Source organism: Curcuma longa, chromosome 1, assembly GCF_044706935.1.
Source record: "Curcuma longa cultivar G26 ecotype Majalengka, Jawa Barat chromosome 1, ITB_CL_G26_1.1, whole genome shotgun sequence".
Taxonomy (NCBI): domain Eukaryota; kingdom Viridiplantae; phylum Streptophyta; class Magnoliopsida; order Zingiberales; family Zingiberaceae; genus Curcuma; species Curcuma longa.
Window position 1 is genome coordinate 19,042,338 of NC_133861.1, and position 17,805 is coordinate 19,060,142.

General features: G+C 40.4%; 4 protein-coding genes across 8 annotated transcripts; 1 reads left to right on the top strand and 3 right to left on the bottom strand.

Moving 5' to 3' along the window:
* The first annotated feature begins 2,335 nt into the window (after nt 1–2,335).
* On the top strand, nt 2,336–4,926 carry LOC141822318 (myb-related protein 2-like). Of its 4 annotated transcripts, none has more exons than XM_074709776.1 (8): nt 2,336–2,471; nt 2,542–2,749; nt 2,829–2,905; nt 2,993–3,050; nt 3,113–3,200; nt 3,282–3,351; nt 4,166–4,349; nt 4,419–4,926. In XM_074709776.1, the coding sequence occupies exons 1-8, from the start codon at nt 2,430–2,432 to the stop codon at nt 4,874–4,876; spliced, it is 1,185 nt and encodes a 394-aa protein (XP_074565877.1). In that variant the 5' UTR covers nt 2,336–2,429; the 3' UTR covers nt 4,877–4,926. The 4 variants fall into 4 exon arrangements, with proteins under 4 accessions (XP_074565877.1, XP_074565883.1, XP_074565862.1 ...); XM_074709782.1 differs by having other exon boundaries at nt 2,545–2,749; XM_074709761.1 differs by having other exon boundaries at nt 4,166–4,926.
* Nucleotides 4,927–5,712: 786 nt separating this feature from the next.
* On the bottom strand, nt 5,713–11,269 carry LOC141825491 (phospholipid-transporting ATPase 1-like). Its single transcript, XM_074712877.1, has 7 exons — nt 9,781–11,269; nt 9,372–9,681; nt 7,404–8,106; nt 7,184–7,307; nt 6,877–7,096; nt 6,041–6,499; nt 5,713–5,914 (listed from the first exon to the last, which is right to left on the bottom strand). The coding sequence occupies exons 1-7, from the start codon at nt 11,267–11,269 to the stop codon at nt 5,713–5,715; spliced, it is 3,507 nt and encodes a 1,168-aa protein (XP_074568978.1).
* A 345-nt stretch (nt 11,270–11,614) lies between these two features.
* On the bottom strand, nt 11,615–12,634 carry LOC141841534 (uncharacterized). The gene is made up of 2 exons (XM_074729707.1): nt 12,448–12,634; nt 11,615–12,357 (listed from the first exon to the last, which is right to left on the bottom strand). The coding sequence occupies exons 1-2, from the start codon at nt 12,595–12,597 to the stop codon at nt 11,722–11,724; spliced, it is 786 nt and encodes a 261-aa protein (XP_074585808.1). The 5' UTR covers nt 12,598–12,634; the 3' UTR covers nt 11,615–11,721.
* A 1,508-nt stretch (nt 12,635–14,142) lies between these two features.
* On the bottom strand, nt 14,143–15,830 carry LOC141837076 (thioredoxin-like 1-2, chloroplastic). Of its 2 annotated transcripts, XM_074724554.1 has the most exons (5): nt 15,694–15,830; nt 15,543–15,627; nt 15,054–15,230; nt 14,810–14,974; nt 14,143–14,638 (listed from the first exon to the last, which is right to left on the bottom strand). In XM_074724554.1, the coding sequence occupies exons 1-5, from the start codon at nt 15,741–15,743 to the stop codon at nt 14,369–14,371; spliced, it is 747 nt and encodes a 248-aa protein (XP_074580655.1). In that variant the 5' UTR covers nt 15,744–15,830; the 3' UTR covers nt 14,143–14,368. The 2 variants fall into 2 exon arrangements, with proteins under 2 accessions (XP_074580655.1, XP_074580648.1); XM_074724547.1 differs by having other exon boundaries at nt 15,543–15,830.
* Between the last annotated feature and the right edge of the window lie 1,975 nt (nt 15,831–17,805).

Genomic DNA, 17,805 nt, shown 5'->3' on the forward strand with positions numbered 1-17,805 from the left:
TTTTGTATTCATTTACTTCAAGTATTATTATATTTCTCTGCGAGAAAGATATTTTTTAACCTTTTATTTTGTCCAATATTTTAATAACATAAGTTTGAGTGTTCAAGGGCCCAAATGTAAAATCTTTATGTAATCATTTTGTTCAGGTATAAAAGCAAAGTTTCGTCACATTTTACTAAGCATTTATTGATTTCTTTGGAGATTTTTTTTTTTTTGCGCTAACTCATTTATTTATTTTTAATTATTCCTTTTAAAGGTTTGTTGAGGAAAAGTAAACAAAAAGGATAAATGTATTACTTCTCAATTTGATTTTAAATGGATGAATTTAACTTATTTCCCACAATTTTTTATATAAAAAATAGATTAAATATAAAAGGAGCCGTATAAAATATTTCCAAAATAACTGAACTAAATCAGAAATGAATACATAAACTTCATTAAGTAACTAAATTAAAAACAAAGTATGAATAATAAGATTCTGTGGGCTGCAATTTATTTCTATACACAATGACTTTTTTGAATGAGACCCGAAGTGAGAGTTATCATCTTTCGCTACAATATGCAAGACAGAGCAAAGATCATGCACGTTATGATCAATTGTAACGATTTACCTCCTCACAAATGATCAGGACCGAGACCGCATGACGGCTTTAAAAATGCAGAAGAGCAGAGATCATGCACGACCCGCGAGTTCCTGAAATGGACATCTTGCTGCTTCCTGCGCCCTTAGCAAAAGGCAGGCGGTTGCTTCAGCATAGTTTGAACTTTGAATCAGACTTCTTTCTTTGCAAAAAGAAAATTACAAAAAAAAAACAACATAAAAGAGAAGAGCATCAGATTCCACTTCCACAGGCAAATTATCCACCAGCTTAGAAAAATGTCCAGAAGGAAGGAATAAAGTTCTCTAGCTCAAATCTTGCAGTCGTTTCTTCACCTTTGATTATTCTAAAAGCAAAAGGGAAAAGATAGGAGGAAAAGCATAAAAAGAGCTCTTCCATGCATGGTTTTTAGCCAAGGCCGAGTTCATGCTTACATGCTCTGGAAGCTTTATAGGATCCTTCCTATTTGTTCATTGCTTGTGTAAAATCTCAGATAAACCACAAGGAAATTGATGGCCGATGGCCATTGCTTAACACGATGGGGCACATCATATTCCTTTGTCGATTTCATTCGTCGATAAGAGGAAGAGATATATTATTCTTGTTTATCCTTTTCATGCAAAAGAAGGATTCGATCAACCTTGTCGACCATTTTCGACGTCCTTTTCTCTTGCAAACAATGGGCATATGCTTTACTGACTGTTTTAGAGAACAATGAAGAAAAACAGCATCACTCATAAGCAAACGAAAACAAAGTTCATGAGTTGTTAAGCAAGAAATAACCTATGCTTACCACAAACTATTGTGAAGGACATGGCCAACCCCTATGAATATGATAAAGTCTAGGAGAGATGGAAATCCATTTCATAAGTCTTTGAGATCAAACATATCAACTATGAGTGCACTGTTTACTTTCAGAAAAAAGAAGTGCACCATTTTGTAATTCTTTGTGCTCTTTTTTTGTTTTTTTTTAATGCCAAATCAACAATTGGCTTCATGCAAAAGGATAATCTCTCAATTCCCTATCTCTTTTAATTTGTTGATAACGATGCAAAATATATGCAGCACGGAGACAAAAGGGAAACATGTGCTGGTTCCATATTCCTTTATTATGTACATGAAGGATCTATCAGATTTTGCTGTTGGATTTAACCAGTCAAAGAGAAGTTTCAAGCTTCTCTAACTAAATAACCTGAGATCACCAATTTGAATCAATTACACATCAGACTGCAAGTACCTAAAAATTGCTTCATAGATAATTAAAGACATCTATGATTTCTTTCATCAACCAAATTTTCCTATCAAACTCTGCTCTGCCTCTACTCATGTAGATCCCTAATATTTATCTTCTTACAGTTCAGGGATCTCGAAACTCTGCCGAAACTATGGAAAGATTAGAAACATAGCATCAAGTTTAAAAATTCTCTTCACAAGTATATGCTTCTTTTTTCTTTAGTAGGCCTTTCATGAAAGCAAATGGATATTTATGGATCTATTCTCCTGCACATGCGACAAGTTAAAGTTGTTCCATGAAAAAGTCTCTTCTGCAGAATGAGTGCAAACTTTAACCTCATGAATTGAAAACTAAAGTTCCAGGACATGGCCCATATTGAAAGAAGAAGGGCAAGATCGGATCGACTTAACTGCTTTATTCAAATAATTCCAAATTCTCTTTTGCAGTTGGCTTTTAAAGAGTCTTGTACCACCATCCTTCAGCTGCAAGAGAAGCAGATGAGCCTTTGGGAAAATGATAGATGTGCATGTCCTGGCATTCCAGAAATACGAAGCAGATGAATCTGAAGCGACAAGTTTCAGCTACTCAAAGATCTGATGTGTATAGTACTGCCTCGATCAAAAGCAACAATAGATAAGGTAAGAAAAAGGAAAAGGGAAATCTTTGCTTATATTTGATGACTGATGACCTTACTATTTCTTTACCAAGCAGAAGATGTATCATCAAGGCCACAACAACGTCGTTTCTTCTAAGGCAGCATTTCCTCCAGAGAGGCATTTGTTATTGCAACAAGGAGGAAGCATTCCAGACGAATCGGGACTAGTGTTATCAACTGATGCAAAGCCAAGGTTGAAGTGGACACCTGAACTCCATGATAGATTCATAGAAGCAGTTAATCAACTTGGTGGAGCAGACAGTAAGTATACAAGAAAAATATAGCGCCAAGACAACATACTTTGCATGATAGCAAACTACCTTACATCAGTATCATGCAGAGGCAACACCAAAAGCAGTCATGAGACTCATGGGCATTCCTGGACTGACACTGTATCACCTAAAAAGTCATCTTCAGGTCCTGACTAACTAATTACTTAATTCTTCTTCCTTTTCATTATTCATTTTTATATTTGAAGATTAAGCTTCTCTTGTTGGATTGCAGAAGTACAGGCTCAGCAAAAATCTTCAACCTCAAGCAAACATGGGAAGTACTAAGAGTGGTAAGAGCAAATCCAAATGTATAAAACATAATGAGCTTGCAAACTAATACATGATGCTGCAGTTGTAGGTTGTAAGTTAATAGCAGAAATGACAGATGGAGGTAATAATATATCAGTCGTGACCAATAGAAATATTGTTCCCCAGCCCAAGTAAGAGATCGAACATCAACACTCGTTTAATCTGCTGATTAAAAAATAAATAAATCTACAACTAACAGAACGCCATTTCAGGCCTATTCAGATAAATGAAGCACTTCAAATGCAAATTGAGGTACAAAGACAACTACAAGAACAACTAGAGGTAAATTTTAGTCAACACGTAGTGTTCATCAACTGTTATTTCCTTTCCTTATACGTTAGATTAGTTGCATGATACCTTATTTGAGTTAATAAGAATTTAACAGTTCTTATTTGTATTATATTCTAAAATTTCTGCGTATAGTTACTGAAAAGTACCTACTGACTAGCTGGTTTTGTAGAATGAAAATTGGATCAAGCCCCACTTATAACAATAAATCGTCTTAGTTATTTAGATGAACTTTAGTTAAATGATATAGCCACGGGAAACAGTTCGAGGGAATGGTTAAAACCATAAATCAAGAAAGAGCAAATATGCCCATATCCTCCATGTCAAGATTGAACAGCAACAAGACAGCAGATATGAAACAGTTTAAATGTAGAGTCGCAGACACCCAATGGCCTTAGTATTGTAGAAGAAACATTGGGGGAAAACAAATCGATGCAGCAAACCACCAATTAGATGGACTGAATCTTATTTTCTAACAGAATGAAGATTTTTATAGAAAAGTATGGCGCAACTTCATTAAAGAATGGTACACCTTCAAGATAGCCGTAGCCAAGTCAATTGGATTAAACTTCAGGTTTTCTTCATACTGAGGAAAACAGCATCAGTAAATAGATAACTTTGCTCAAAAAAAAAAACTAAAAGATAAATGAAACACTTCAATTCATTAAGGTGAAAAGCTAAGCAAAATCATCCTGAACTAGAAAAAAATATGGAATAAGCCTTCAAGTCTTTTCTTTTACTTTCATCTCTCCTAGTTTGCTTTATATATTATGATATTGACACGTCATGAAAAATGGATTTGTAAAAGGTTCAGAGGCATTTACAACTCCGAATAGAGGCGCAGGGTAAATACTTGCAGTCTGTGCTGGAGAACGCTCAAGAGACACTTGGGAAGCAGAATTTGGGTTCTCCAGGATCGGAAGCTGCTAAAGTTCAACTCTCTGAACTAATATCCAAAGTCTCAAATGAATGCTTCAGCAATGCCTTTCCAGGTTTGGAAGTTAATACCCGCCTGAATAATAATTTACAAGTGCATCAAGCTGAACTTGCTGACTCTTCAGTGGATAGTTGCCTTACATCATCTGAAGGATCACAAAAGAATCAAGACATAAATAATCTCCACCAAGGCTTAAGAAAGCATAATGGCAGCTTACTGCTTCGTAGACAAAACGTGCATGACTACAAGCCTTTTTCCTCATCCATTTTAGAAGATTACGAAAGGGCATCTGTCTCAGACAGTAAATTTGAGGCGCATCCTTTAACTTCTAAAGCTCAAAGAGGAGGGGCCATTTCAGAGGCATGGCATAAGGAAAGAAGAGCTGAGGCCATATTTCTTGAGCATCCACACAACAAGAAACATGCAGAACAACAGAATAGAGGAAAGGAATCAACTAGTTTGGGTAAGGGGACTAGTTTTGGAATAGCTAGTCATACAGCGCAACTAGACCTCAATGCCGATGATGACAATGAAGATGGAACAGAGAGCAAATTTGACTTGAATGGTTTCAGTTGGGCCTAGTTTGTGACACTGACATTCAAACTAGTTACAAAAAAGAGAAATATTCTAGTGTTTGGGGTCAAATATCATAAGTTGAGACTCCCCCCAGTTGAACTCTTCCGGTTCACCTCCTCCAAAACTAACCGCCGATCCTGAGTCTCTGAGACGTCGGCACTGGCCGCTTGGGGTGTCGGCACCGTCAACGGCCAGGCCACAGTCTCCATGAGCAACCACAGTATCCATTTTTCTTGTTTTTAGAGTTGTATCGATGGTTTAGCCACTATTTGCTCTAAATCTCGATCGATTCTCGACTTAGCTTTCCAAAATATATGATCGGATCGAAAGGTGGCCACGGACACGAGCCCGGAGCAACTCTGCGTCGGCCCCGCACTCGCCATCGTCCACTACCGCCACACCCCTTCCGTCATGTCCCTCGGTGACCTCCACCGCCGCGTGGCGCCTCCGTCGACCGTGGACCCCATCACGGCGGCCCAGGTTCTCCACTTGCTCGACCTCACCGCGTTCAATCAACTCAGTATTTGTCAAACGGCGATGGACGCCTTGTTCCAGCGGCTCTGCGCCGAGTCGGGCCTATTCTGAGCCCCGGAGCGGTTTTAGGCCACGCCGAACCATGCAATGGTGGTAGAACATAATCCATTTGGTATCTTCAATTTTCAGTGCGTCGTCTTCAACAATATATCAATAAAGGTATTTATTTGATCGACAAATATGTAAGAGCTAACTCTGGTGAAAAACGAAATCCTTTGCTAAAGAATAAAACAACACACCCAGCAAAAGTAGCTAAGAAAAAACAAAAGAAGGAATTTTAAGAGGAATAAATAATCTATTTACTGCCATCAGGGTTGCGAGAATCTGCTTATCGACGTGGAGACTCCATTTACATTCCGAAACTTCTCCAACTCTCTAGCAATTTGTATGTCATTAGGCATGAAATGCTGGATCAGTGCCTTCATTACGAAACGGGGAAGCATCCCAGCCGCAAGGACGCCAAGTATGCATAGCCAAAATAATCCAGTCCCCATTACGTTAAAGATAGCCCTGAATGCAAATGCAAGGTGCAATAAAAAATTTCAGACTTTGTCAAACAAGTTTCAGTTCTTAATTAGTTTCAGCCATACAAATATACAATATAATCTTGCGATGAGTTTGTGGAAAAAGACGTACCAGTTACCCGGTAGGAACCACATGGAATCGATGATAATCTCACATATTAGTGTTGCAGCAATGCAGCCCCATATAGATGCATGCGTGATCCAGTTCCATTGAAATACATCCATAGCCAAATGAATGTTAACTAGAACGACCACAACAAAGGTCCATAAGTCTCCTAGACTGGAATCATCGATAGTACTGTGTGCATATGCAACACAGGGAATGAAGAAGATAACCACGCTTTGCCAAACTGTATCAATCATAGTGATGTTGAACAGCTTCAAATTGTATCTTTGATTCATCTGCCCTGATCTATATAGCTGTGGGTACTTTAACAATGTTTTCCTGCTAAGGTCTTTGTCGAAGATTCCGACAACTATGGTTGGTAGAGCTGTGTAAATAATAGAATAGAAAACACTGCTCCACTCAGTTACCGCGGTCGTCAAGCTATAAGCAGCATAAAGCACATACCTATCATCCAAAAACTTCATAGTTAGCACTATTGTCAGAAGATAAGAAGGGAAGGGTAGATTAACATGTTAAAGAGAAAATTAGTGACATAATGCATATCCATTCTTGAAGATAGTCAACAAAGACACATTGCAACATTTGGCAATTTTTCCACAATCTACCCATACTTTTATATTGCACTACAAAGAAAAGATAGAAAGAACAAGAATTTCCACAAAAAATTGCAGTATGTATATGTAATAACAAGCCTCAATGGCAATTGTGAAATCCAATTAAAGTTGTAGAAAAATTGCAAATATCCAGCTAAGAGAACAACCATTAAGAAAGGTAAATTGAAAATTTGCTAATTCCATGCAACATTGTTCTTAAACACATACCAGAATAGGATGAAGACAAAAACGGCATTACGATAAAAGTTGTACAAGATCATGTAGGCCATCCTCTGGTAATTCCAATGCCCGTGAACTAATAAGAGGGGCACCAAGAATCGGAACTGTCCCATAGCAAAATCTGATGCCAGAACAGCTTGCCTTCCCTCTTGGCCACTGAGGCCAATCCCAACATCAGCCATTTGGATCATTGAGACATCATTTGCACCTGGTATTAAAAATATGTTAAAAGAGAACCTACACCAAGGAAATGACTTCATCTGTGGTTTAGTGAATATGCAAATTTGAAGCTTACCATCTCCGATCGCAAGGGTCAAATCATCTGTTCTATCCTTTATAAGAGCAACTATTCCAGCCTTTTGCAATGGAGCAACACGGCAGCACAACACAACATCACATATGGTAGCCACCTTATAAAGCTGCACTTTCAAAGTAAAAGAGTACAATAACATAAATGCTAGGAAAAAAGAAGCCTGAAGAACTCGTTTAACATCTATATTCAAGTCGGCATGTACCTCTTCTTGCAATTCTGTCTCCAACATGTAGACAAGGCTAGAACCATCTACAATCAGAGCCATAGGAACCCTAGAAGATACTGAGGAAGACAATCTACTTTCAGTCGACATCTCCGCAAGATTGCAGGACATGGCAACTGCATCATGTAGACTCTTTTTACAGGTTTCTCTGGAATTGCTGTTTATCACAATCTGAGTCATTTCACTGGTTAGAAGCTTACAAGAATAGCCAATAGAAATAGCAGTTTCTTGCTTATCCCCAGTCAAGACCCAAACCCTGATGCCAGCTTTCCTCATGGATTCTATGGCTTCTGGTACACCCTGTTGTAGCTTATCTTCAATTGCTGAGGCTCCCAATATGTCAAAATTTCTTTCAAAATCAATTGCTACAGCTCGAAGTAATCTACCCCTTCCGATCAAAGCAGTACTAGCATTCTCATAGGCAGAGTGCCATGCTTTGAATTCATTTCTACTCAATTTACGTACACCAATAACCAAAGTCCTCAGACCCAAAGATGAGTAGGCCTGGAGATTTATCTTGGTTGCATCGATAACTTGCAAGTTCATGGATTTCTGTGCAACACTAAACATCGAAGTGTCAGCGCCTTTCACAAATAGCTTTACTGTGTTATCAGGGCACCTGATTATAACTGACATCCTCTTCCGGTCACTATCAAATTCATGAAGACCTAAAACATCAAATCTGCAATTGTATTTTTAGGAGTTAAAAATTGGAGAGGACTGATATTCAAAAGCTTAGTAGCATGAAGCAAAAGTGAAATAGAACTAGTTACAGATTGAATCACTTTGGAACATATTGGTTCGAAATCTTTAGAACTGTCTGATTATTTATGGTTAATGTGCAGATGAATTTACAAAATTAATAGAAATAATATTCAAAAGGCTAATAGCATGAAGAAAACGAGAAAAATTACTTTGGATTTGAATCATTTGGAAATGAGTTGGCCTGTGTTTCTGAATTCAATAATATGATTAATTTGCAGATGAACTCCTAAAATTGGGATAAATATACTTCAGGCACTACATACTTTTATAATACTAGAGTAGAGATCCTAGCACAATAAACAGAAAATTTTCTTTAGTTACGATCCTTTCTCACACACCCATATACAATGTCTATTTGTAGGTCACATCTCCAGCAACGTCTTATTTAGGTCTTATCTCCAACAGCAGTCATTTATACTCTTTCTAGCTTTCTCTTTACATATTCGCCATTCTATTTTCATCTTATTATCAATCAAATTTTTTTCACTCTTTTTTCCCATTACTTAGAACTACTGTGGCTGATTTTATTAGGTGGATCTATTAAGAAGATACCAAAAATTTTAACTCTAAAATTGACTAGCGCAACAGTATTAAAAACACCAACAAAAAATACTGAATGATCATCCACCAGATTTGAAAGCACAAAATTCCATTAAAAACACCAACAAAAAATATTGAATGATCATCCACCAGATTTGAAAGCACAAAATCCCATTCGCTATAGATTGAGCCATAAATGCTACAGATAGTACAGTATAACAGTCTTTAGGCAAATACTTTGTAGAATGATATCAGTGCTCACAAGACTGCTATAACCAACAATTCTGATGAAACCTACAATTCTGATGAAACATTCTTGTCAAGATTCAATATGCATATAATACACACTTCCATTGGTAACATATATTGTCTTAACAGTTCAAAAATTGAAAATTGCAATGATTAATCATGTTGCCTCTATCAATCAAAACCATGATAAAGGAAGAGAGTCAGCGGCTAACTTAATTGAGCAGCAATAAGGTAGGAAAAAAAAGTTAAACCTCACTAAAAATATTATATAACAATAATTACCAACACCTTATGTTTCACAAAAATTACATGTCATGTGGAATTGTGGATCGTATCAATTATATAATCATAGAAAAAACAATTTTATCTTGAAAACAAAAACTGGAAGGTTACCTTTGTTTCTCCCCAAGGACATCGACAATAATGTGGCCTGGTGTGCGCTCCACAAGTACAAAACCATAGGAAGCAGCTGCATAAACGAGTGCCTGCTCATCTGGAGACTCACCCTGATAATCTATCAATCTCTCATTGGGATCTGAAGTCTCAACAACTTGAGGAATCATGGTATTGCAGCATGCCAAAGCAAGGAAAAACTCATGAGCTTGCCTTCCATGTTCGGTATCACTTTCATTTCTCAGTAATTTGACTAGATCAGGGTCTGTTTTAACTGGCGCCTTTGGCTTCCAAATCTGATCATTGCAAACTATCAAAAAATGAACAAAATGTGGCAGCCGTGTTAAGCAAACTACACCTTAAACTACAGGCTACAAGTTGCAGAAAGTTGCAAAGAAGAACATGCTACCTACGGTATAATGTAATTCGTTATTGTCCTCTGAAGAAGCATTTCCACCACTATAGTCTATCCCCCAAATACTTGTACAACGGAACTCCATCTTGTTCTCCGTCAAAGTCCCTGTCTTGTCCGAAAAAACATATTTAATCTGCCCAAGATCCTCGTTTATGTTTAGAGCCCTACATTGAAACCTTGAATTTGAGCTCTCATCGAACAAATTGCTATCCCAAGTCATGAAATAGGACTGCCCAAGCCTGACCATCTCCATCGAGATGTAGAGTGAAATGGGAATCATGATCTGAAACACGATCGCAGACATGAGGAAAGTAAAAAAGACCTGCAGCCCAATCCCGTAGTAGTTAAAGTTCTTGTCGACTCTCCCGGAGTAGTCTCTTTTCCTAAAGAATTGAGCGAGCTCCAAACCGTCAACATGGTTACCCAACCAAATTCCACTACAAATGGACACGACAGAGCAGAGGGCCATCAGAATTGCAGAAAGAAGAAGAGTCTCCCTGTTCATTTGGGTCTCCAAGCGGCTACGCTTTGAGGGAGCATCAGAGCTATTGAGCATGACCTTAGTTTCATTCGCGGTGTACACTGCAACCCCCATAACCCAAGCAGTGTTCTTGAGCTCGCACCCGCGAAGGATGATGTTGGAGGGACCTAGTGAGACCCGCTTCCCATCGACCTCCATGTTAGCTAGGAAGCCGTATATATTGCGGTTGGGTTCTTCGCAGCGGATGACGCATTTATCCGAGGCGAGGCGAGACATCGTCTCCTGCTTGGCATAACGTATCTTGAGGTTGGACTCGCCGTCGAGGTTGATGGTTTGGACGTAGGCGACGCCGGAAGGGTCGCTAGTGGAGAGAATGACCATGTCACAAGGAATGGTCTCATCCTCGGACACCTTAAGGACATCCCCGACGCGAACATCCTTCCAACGTTTGGAGCAGAACTGGGCGGTGCAGGGGTCCTGGACAGACACTGGGCGGTTGTTCTCGATGCGATCAGATCGGTGGCGTCTCCAATCCTCGTAGGCGTCCTTGGCGGCGGTGACGACGAGGACGAAGGCGAGGGGGAGGATGGAGGCGCCGCGGCCGAAGACGGCGAGCTGGGGCAGCTGGTTGAGGACCGCAATCGCAAGGAAGTAAATGTAGGAGACACGGTGGAATTGCTCGAATAGGTTGCGGGGGAGAAAGGTGAGGAGGGAGTACTTGGCGGTGCGGACGGCGTTGCCAGGAAACTCGAGGTGGGGGTCGCTGCCGTCGGTATCGCCGACGATGACATGCCTGCAATCGGAATCGAGCTCGCGCTGCGAGCCGGCGAAGCGCTCCGATTCGGCGTGGGAGCCGTGGCGGAGGAACGGAATTGGAAAGTTGAAGTTGATGCTGTCGAGCGAGAACTGGTAGCGGGAGGAACGGTGGCGGCGGTGGGAGGAGGAGGGGACGGAGGGAGGTTCTTCTTGCTGCGGCAATGTGGGCGACCCTTGGAGGGCCATTGTCGCTTTCTTCCTCTGCCTTGTTTTTCTTGGACGAGGAAGAAGAGACTGGTGGCAAGGGAGCAAGACATCAAATCGATCCTTGAAGTGTTTCAAAAAATAGCGTTGCTGCCATAAATAGGCACCGCCCTAGATTTGGCATATTCCTCGAATTAACGATGGCTTTTGAATTTCAATTTTGAAAATATAAAAACAAAATTAAATTTGATATAAAAATTATCATCGATTTTTAATTCTTCATCAGATTTTTGTAGCATGTTTACTCCCCATTTGCTATTTTTTAATGATCATTTGATTTAAAAAAAGTAAAATATAATAAATAGTTAATTTGTCATAGACAATCAATTAAGAGAATTCAGATACTCATTAATTCGTAGGATTCTGCATAACAATTTATTTGATCATGACTCTGTGAAACTGTAACGATGCATGGGAATTGCAGAGAAAAATGTTCAGTTCTTCACTTTTCCAATCCTGAGGAAAATTGGGTAGCGAACGGCCTTCACCAGCTTCCCATCCCCGCCCCACGCCCTCTCCAACTCCGCCACCGTCTCCTCCGTCAAAAGCTCCACTCCCCTCTCCTTCGCTGTCTGATAAGCCGACCACGACCGGACGTACGTCAGGTACGCCTCCAAATCCATGGACCGCTCCGACGCGAACTCGAACGGGCCGGTGGTCTCCTCCCCCTCCACCGGGTCGTACGGGAACCGAATCGTCCTGTACTCGTCGTCCACCGTCCGCCGCTCCGGGGCCCAGAACGGGTCCGACTGGGCGTAGAGCCGCCAGAGCACGGCGTCCACCGACGGGTCTACTCGGGGCAGGGTGTAGCACCACGCGGCCAGGACGCCGCCGGGTTTGGCGAGGACCGAGTCGACCTGGTCGTAGAACGCAGCGAGGTCGAACCAGTGGAGGGCCTGGGCCACCGTGACGAGATCCACGGTCGACGGAGGCGCCACATGGCGGTGGAGGTCCGCAAGGGACATGGCGCTCGGCGTGTGGCGGTAGTCAACGTTGGCGAGTTTGGGGGCGAAGCAGAGTTGCTCCGGGCTCGTGTCCGTGGCCACCACTCGTTCATACAATTTGGCCAGCTGAGTCGAGAATCGTTCGAGATTTAGAGAAAATGCTGACTAAGCAATTAATTAAATTCCAAACGCAAAATGAATACTGTCGGTGCTCACGGAGACTGCGGCCTGGCCGCTGCCGGTGCCGACGTCCCAGACTCGGGTTCGGTTGGTAGTTTTGGAGGAGATGAATCGGAAGAGTTCGTCGGGGTAACTCGGGCGAGCCACGACGTAAAACTCGGCCTGCTTGTGGAACAGATCAGCCATAGTTGATTTCTTGTCTCTCTTTATGAGAATAATAATAATGCAGGACGCTAGAGTGCCTTTTATTATAGAAGAGTTGCATTCGAATCTGTCTTCCTATGCGACTGTCTTGATTTACGCAGAAGAAACGTGCTTCCCAAGTATTCATTTGATCGCATGAACGACTGACATGTGGAAGTGTTTTCAATTGTTGATTCTGACCAAATTACTTTAAAAGGCGACTCAATCGAAACATGAGCGCAAAAATCTACCTAATTCATATAGATATCGAACGGCAGCCAAGTTATGAAGTCCCAGAAGATTCGCATCTGAGGCAACAGCAAGTACCGGCTTAACTTGGGAGGTGGTGAGTTGATAGCAGTAAGTAGCAAAGTTGCTTTGTTACTAATTCTATTAGGAACTGCAGACTTTTGAGTCCATCATATTCATGCATTTACGATCCACGTAACTGTATTGAGACTATTGAAGACGTGTTCTATTTGCTTGCAGTTCCCGTTCGATCTCTGATAAAGCAAATCTTAGTTTTCATTTCCCTTGTGATGGACCTGGAAGAGGGGGGGCATGTCAAGTATCCGCCTGTGTTTCATAAGTCTGCAAGTTGATCCATGGCTTGAGCAGCGGCCCATATCGCATCCAGAAATAATTTTACAAATGGATCATGCAACTGGACAAGCCATGGCCTGGGACAGCCAACTTGAAGTAGAGGTTTTTGGTCATTGAAGTCTGAGGTTGGGTGCCTACTTTCATCTTGTAATATATCTTTAGCAATTAATTACCATTCATTTGGGCAGATATACGTCTCTAAACTTTCCTCGTTCAAATGACTACTCTTACCATCTCTACATTAGGGCATAACTCGAAAGGTACTTGCAAACACAAAAATTATTATTAGTATATCACAAGTCATAAGAACTAAAATATAATAAATGTAAGCTATCTTTTCTGCCAATATAACATATTTAACTCATTAGTTTCATCATGAAAATCTCTGACTGAATTTCTACTTCGTCGGCTTAAACATGCATTATGTATTAAGGAGCTGTCTTTACTCTGCCAGATCTTCCATGATTTACCGTCTCAACAACCTAAAAATTAGACCATAGGCAAAAGTTCTGTGAACAGAGATTGTGATTCGATTGAAATCACACAAATAATTGGACGCACAAGGTCCCCCACATGAAAATGGCATTGACACCAAGACGGACAAGAACAACAGTTGTTGCCAGCCGAGCCACGTTTCTTTTATGATCTTGTTGGTTAGTAAGAGGAGACGCGGCTAAAATGCCAAGTGCGAGCTCTCACACTTCCCCACTCCATCGCAATCTTATCCAGTCCATGATTGCGTGGTCCTGACTGCTGACTCATGGATAGCAACTGCTCACACTTTTGTGTCGTGCTCACGTTTACCTTCAAAATCCAATCGCCTCCCAGTTGCATCTAACTCACATGAAGAGAGAAGAAGATAAAAGATGGATAAAGATTTTAAGAAAAAAAATGAGATGAAGCCATAAAGATAGATAGCTCACAGATCACAATCCGACAGCAAACTTCAGGAGTTAACAGAGAATGTTATTAACCATAGCCAAATATCTTTAGAACAGATTGAATTCCTCATGCAGGAACCACAACTACTTAGCAGACCCGAACAGGAAAAAAACATGAGCCTGCGTTGCTCTTGCTCAATCTCTATTATAATCATCATAGAGATTAACAAGAGGATAGTGCTTCAAGTAACAGTTCAGAACACTAAATTAGTACAATCACTTCCATTTCTTCATCGCTGAGCAGTTACTAGGCTCTTCTCATCAATGTCCTGAAAGAACCATGGATTTAGATGAAGAGGGAGTATTGGATTTGTAAGAGTTTTCTCAGAAGAAGCATCATGAAGATATGGAACAGGAACTGGTGCTTTGGGAGTAGAATTGAAGGAGAGGTCTCCGTTCGCAGCCAATGCCGTAAGTTCTGACTCCTCCAAGCCTTTTGCAGGACCCAGGCTGCACCTATCGGTATTGTGCTTGGCCAGTGCATCTTTGAATTTCTTAATCTGCATTTTTTTTAAGAAAAAATGTCAAAATCAGAAGTACAAAAAGGCAAAATGCTTAAGGAAAAACAATTCAAGTACTATGATCTAGTATTAATGCTTTATTGTGATGACCAATGGAGCAAAAGAATGGAACGCAGAGAAGGAAAGATGGATAAGGATTATGGATATTACAGTTGCATTTGTGCAGCTGAAGCTGCAGAGGCGGCCTTCTGCTCCTCGATAAAACTTAAAAAAGGGGAGGACATGAACGTTTAAGCTGTAACACATGGACTTATGTTGCTCATGGTTTATTGGTAGAAACAGGACATTAGGGTTCATTTCTGCAAACTGGCAAATCTGCACATGAAAAGATGATCAATTTACTGAAACCCCTAATTAAGATTTACACAGCAAGATCATCACCACTCTATTATACCTTTGGGTGGAGGGCCCGGCAGCCTCCACATCCAGGGGAGAAGAAATCTACAATGACAAGTTTGTCGCCAGCTTCCAATAAAGTGTCGACTAGATCCTGTGCTGAATCGATCACCTTCATGTTGGGATGGAGAAGCCTTTCCCACCATTTCACAGATTTTCTAACAGAAAGAGACATCTACAATCGCATGGAGAAAAAAAAAATCTAATATCTTAATAGGGAAAAGAAGATTCAGAATTAACGTCATAACTAGGGTTTCAGCAAACAAATCGATAAACATATTAGAATCACAAAAGGAAAAAATGTATGTTTTTAAAATTGTACGAAACACTGACTACAAAATGTGAAGCTGTAAATTTTCCAGATCAAGATTAGGTAAGTAAACAGGAAGTAATAATATAGAAAGAAAAAAAAAGAACCATCCCGACTCGAAAGATTTGAACGTTTGCTCGTGGAGAAGAAACATCAGATTTTCGAGCATCTACGGACCTGCGCAGAGATGGAACCGAGGTTTCCGCTCCCTAAGGTCTTGCCTCTCGGCGACCCAACAACCAACCTTCTTCCAAGGAAGCCACTGCAAAACCGCCCAAGCTCAATAGCACTAGAGGAACCACGGCGAAGCTCCGAGGAAGTGTCCCACCTCGTATTGCAGGAAAGACACATGCCCTTGCCCAAAGCTTCCACTGCCATTGACTACAGTCGACAGAGCAGATGAACAGAGATCTGGGAGTCAAATCAAGCGACGACGGGAGGAGACGAACGGAAGAGGGTCGAAGAATAAAAAGGCCGCAGCAAATAGAAACCGGTCATATGCGGCGACAACACTCCTTTTTGATACTTCTTTCTTCCGTTTTATTTTTCTCCTCGTGAATCGTAGCCGTTAATCAAGACCATCGGATCCGCGCTGGGCTAAACGGACGGTGGGTAACAAATACAGTGCGTTAAATACAACCTGATGCAATTGCGGATGAGGCGCCGAATAATACAGATAAAACCGACCCGAGACTTCACCCACCGTGGGGCCCGTGAGCAGTGTCGCGATCCTGAAACCGAGTTGTAACGTCGAGTCGTCATGAATATTTTTGGTAGAACGACGAGCGAACTTTTTGACGTGTGGTTAAAGTGGGAATTGGGACGGCAGTAAGGGGAGAGAGAGAGAGAGATACTTTCCACGGTGAGGCTCCCGACTTGCTAACCTACAAGGATACCCGGGACAAGGCCACGGACGATATTTGGACTAGTCAATTGTGAATTGGGTACGCTTTGGGTCTCGGTTATATGAACGGCATCATTATTTATTCATAATTAGGTTGTCTATTTTTTGGTTGAAACCAGGAAAATGCGTGGACTTTTTCGGAAACGAGGGAGACACCCAAAACAGAAAGAAAAAAAAATGATGCTAGTTAGAGCAGAATCACGTAGAGAAGATAAACAAAGAAATTTCCAACTCTTTAAAAAAAAAAATCGGATGGATTAATTGCATTAATTTAACATAAGCCAACGAGCAAACGGATATTATAGGTATCAATAGCTATATTTTAAGCCGCATTTAAAAATTATTGCCTTTCCCGAAAGAATTCATGGGGCCACATAGGAAGGAGAAAACTGGGCCGAGTCCATTAAGGAAACTGGGCCTCCAACTCTCATTGGAACCACGGCCACGGTGACAAATTGCTAAAAACACCTTCTTTTTTTCATTAATTTTTAATTTCTTGAAAAACCATTGATTTGCTTTAACAACATGAGTCAAAATCTGCCTTGCGCTAAATCAAAATTGTCATCATCATCAATTCATGAGATATTTCCTTCCCCCGAACCCTTTGAAACTTGAAAGGGAGTTCAAGTTCAAAGGCAAACATTGAATTTGTCCATGACATGCCAAATAATTCCAGTCCAAAATCCAACAAGAAGATGAATGGAGACATGACCACTTCCAAGGACACAAAGGCCTGACCTGTTCCTTTCTTGTGCGACGTCAAATTCATATGAAAAGATAAACTATTCCTATCAAATTGAAAAAATATACATGTAATTATCACAGAAAACTACTTCCATTAGCTTCTTCTTTTTCTAAAAGAAAAGGACAAGCAAGTAGCAGTAGTGCTTCAGGTGGATTGGGAGCATCACCACCTGTCGCTTGGACGATGCCCCCCCTCCTACTTATTGGCGTAACTTAGAGTTTCTATAAGTTTTGAGGTGTTAATTGAAAATATTGGTATACTATAATACTAACAGGCTTGTTAATTGTAAGTGAATACATTTTAGAAGCAATTTATTTATTGAGAATTTGCTAATTAAACGCACCTCTATTTTCCCCATATAATAGTTGTATATTAAATTTTTTAACCGAGCTAAATACTATAACTAACAATGTTGTAGAAATGGATACATTTTTTTAAAATATATATATTTAAAAAAAAAAGAAAAGTAAAAAGGAGAGATTGGGTAGGTGGGTCCAAATCTTGTTTAGTCTTTAGGGACTTCATTTTACCAAACCTTATCTTTTTATCTCTTTGGAGTGGGCAAGATATTAGATATACTAGACAACAAAGAATGACGTCATGCCACCATAGTAATCCATGAATGGTCCAATTAATCCCCATTCATCCATCTAATCATTTTGTCCTTTTAAACCTAATTGCACTTGTGATTCGAAGATGATAAGGGAGGTGGGCAACACATCAACCAAGTCTTTAATTAAGACTTTATTAAATTGTCAAAGGTGGGAATTAATTATTAATCAAGTAGAAGA

Excerpts from the sequence above, each read along its gene's own strand:
- LOC141825491 (XM_074712877.1), bottom strand. The coding sequence starts at position 11,269 with ATGGCCCTCCAAGGGTCGCCCACATTGCCGCAGCAAGAAGAACCTCCC. Across the intron at positions 8,107-9,371 it reads GTCCTTGGGGAGAAACAAAG|ATTTGATGTTTTAGGTCTTC; the intron begins GTAACCTTCCAG and ends ATACAATTGCAG. Across the intron at positions 7,308-7,403 it reads AGACAGAATTGCAAGAAGAG|CTTTATAAGGTGGCTACCAT; the intron begins GTACATGCCGAC and ends TTGAAAGTGCAG.
- LOC141822318 (XM_074709761.1), top strand. The coding sequence starts at position 2,430 with ATGTGTATAGTACTGCCTCGATCAAAAGCAACAATAGATAAG. Across the intron at positions 3,051-3,112 it reads CATGGGAAGTACTAAGAGTG|TTGTAGGTTGTAAGTTAATA; the intron begins GTAAGAGCAAAT and ends ATGATGCTGCAG. Across the intron at positions 3,352-4,165 it reads AACTACAAGAACAACTAGAG|GTTCAGAGGCATTTACAACT; the intron begins GTAAATTTTAGT and ends GATTTGTAAAAG.
- LOC141837076 (XM_074724547.1), bottom strand. The coding sequence starts at position 15,743 with ATGGCAGTGGAAGCTTTGGGCAAGGGCATGTGTCTTTCCTGCAATACG. Across the intron at positions 15,231-15,542 it reads TCGGTTCCATCTCTGCGCAG|ATGTCTCTTTCTGTTAGAAA; the intron begins GTCCGTAGATGC and ends ATGCGATTGTAG. Across the intron at positions 14,975-15,053 it reads GCCGGGCCCTCCACCCAAAG|ATTTGCCAGTTTGCAGAAAT; the intron begins GTATAATAGAGT and ends TTTCATGTGCAG.
- LOC141841534 (XM_074729707.1), bottom strand. The coding sequence starts at position 12,597 with ATGGCTGATCTGTTCCACAAGCAGGCCGAGTTTTACGTCGTGGCTCGC. Across the intron at positions 12,358-12,447 it reads GCGGCCAGGCCGCAGTCTCC|CTGGCCAAATTGTATGAACG; the intron begins GTGAGCACCGAC and ends TTCTCGACTCAG.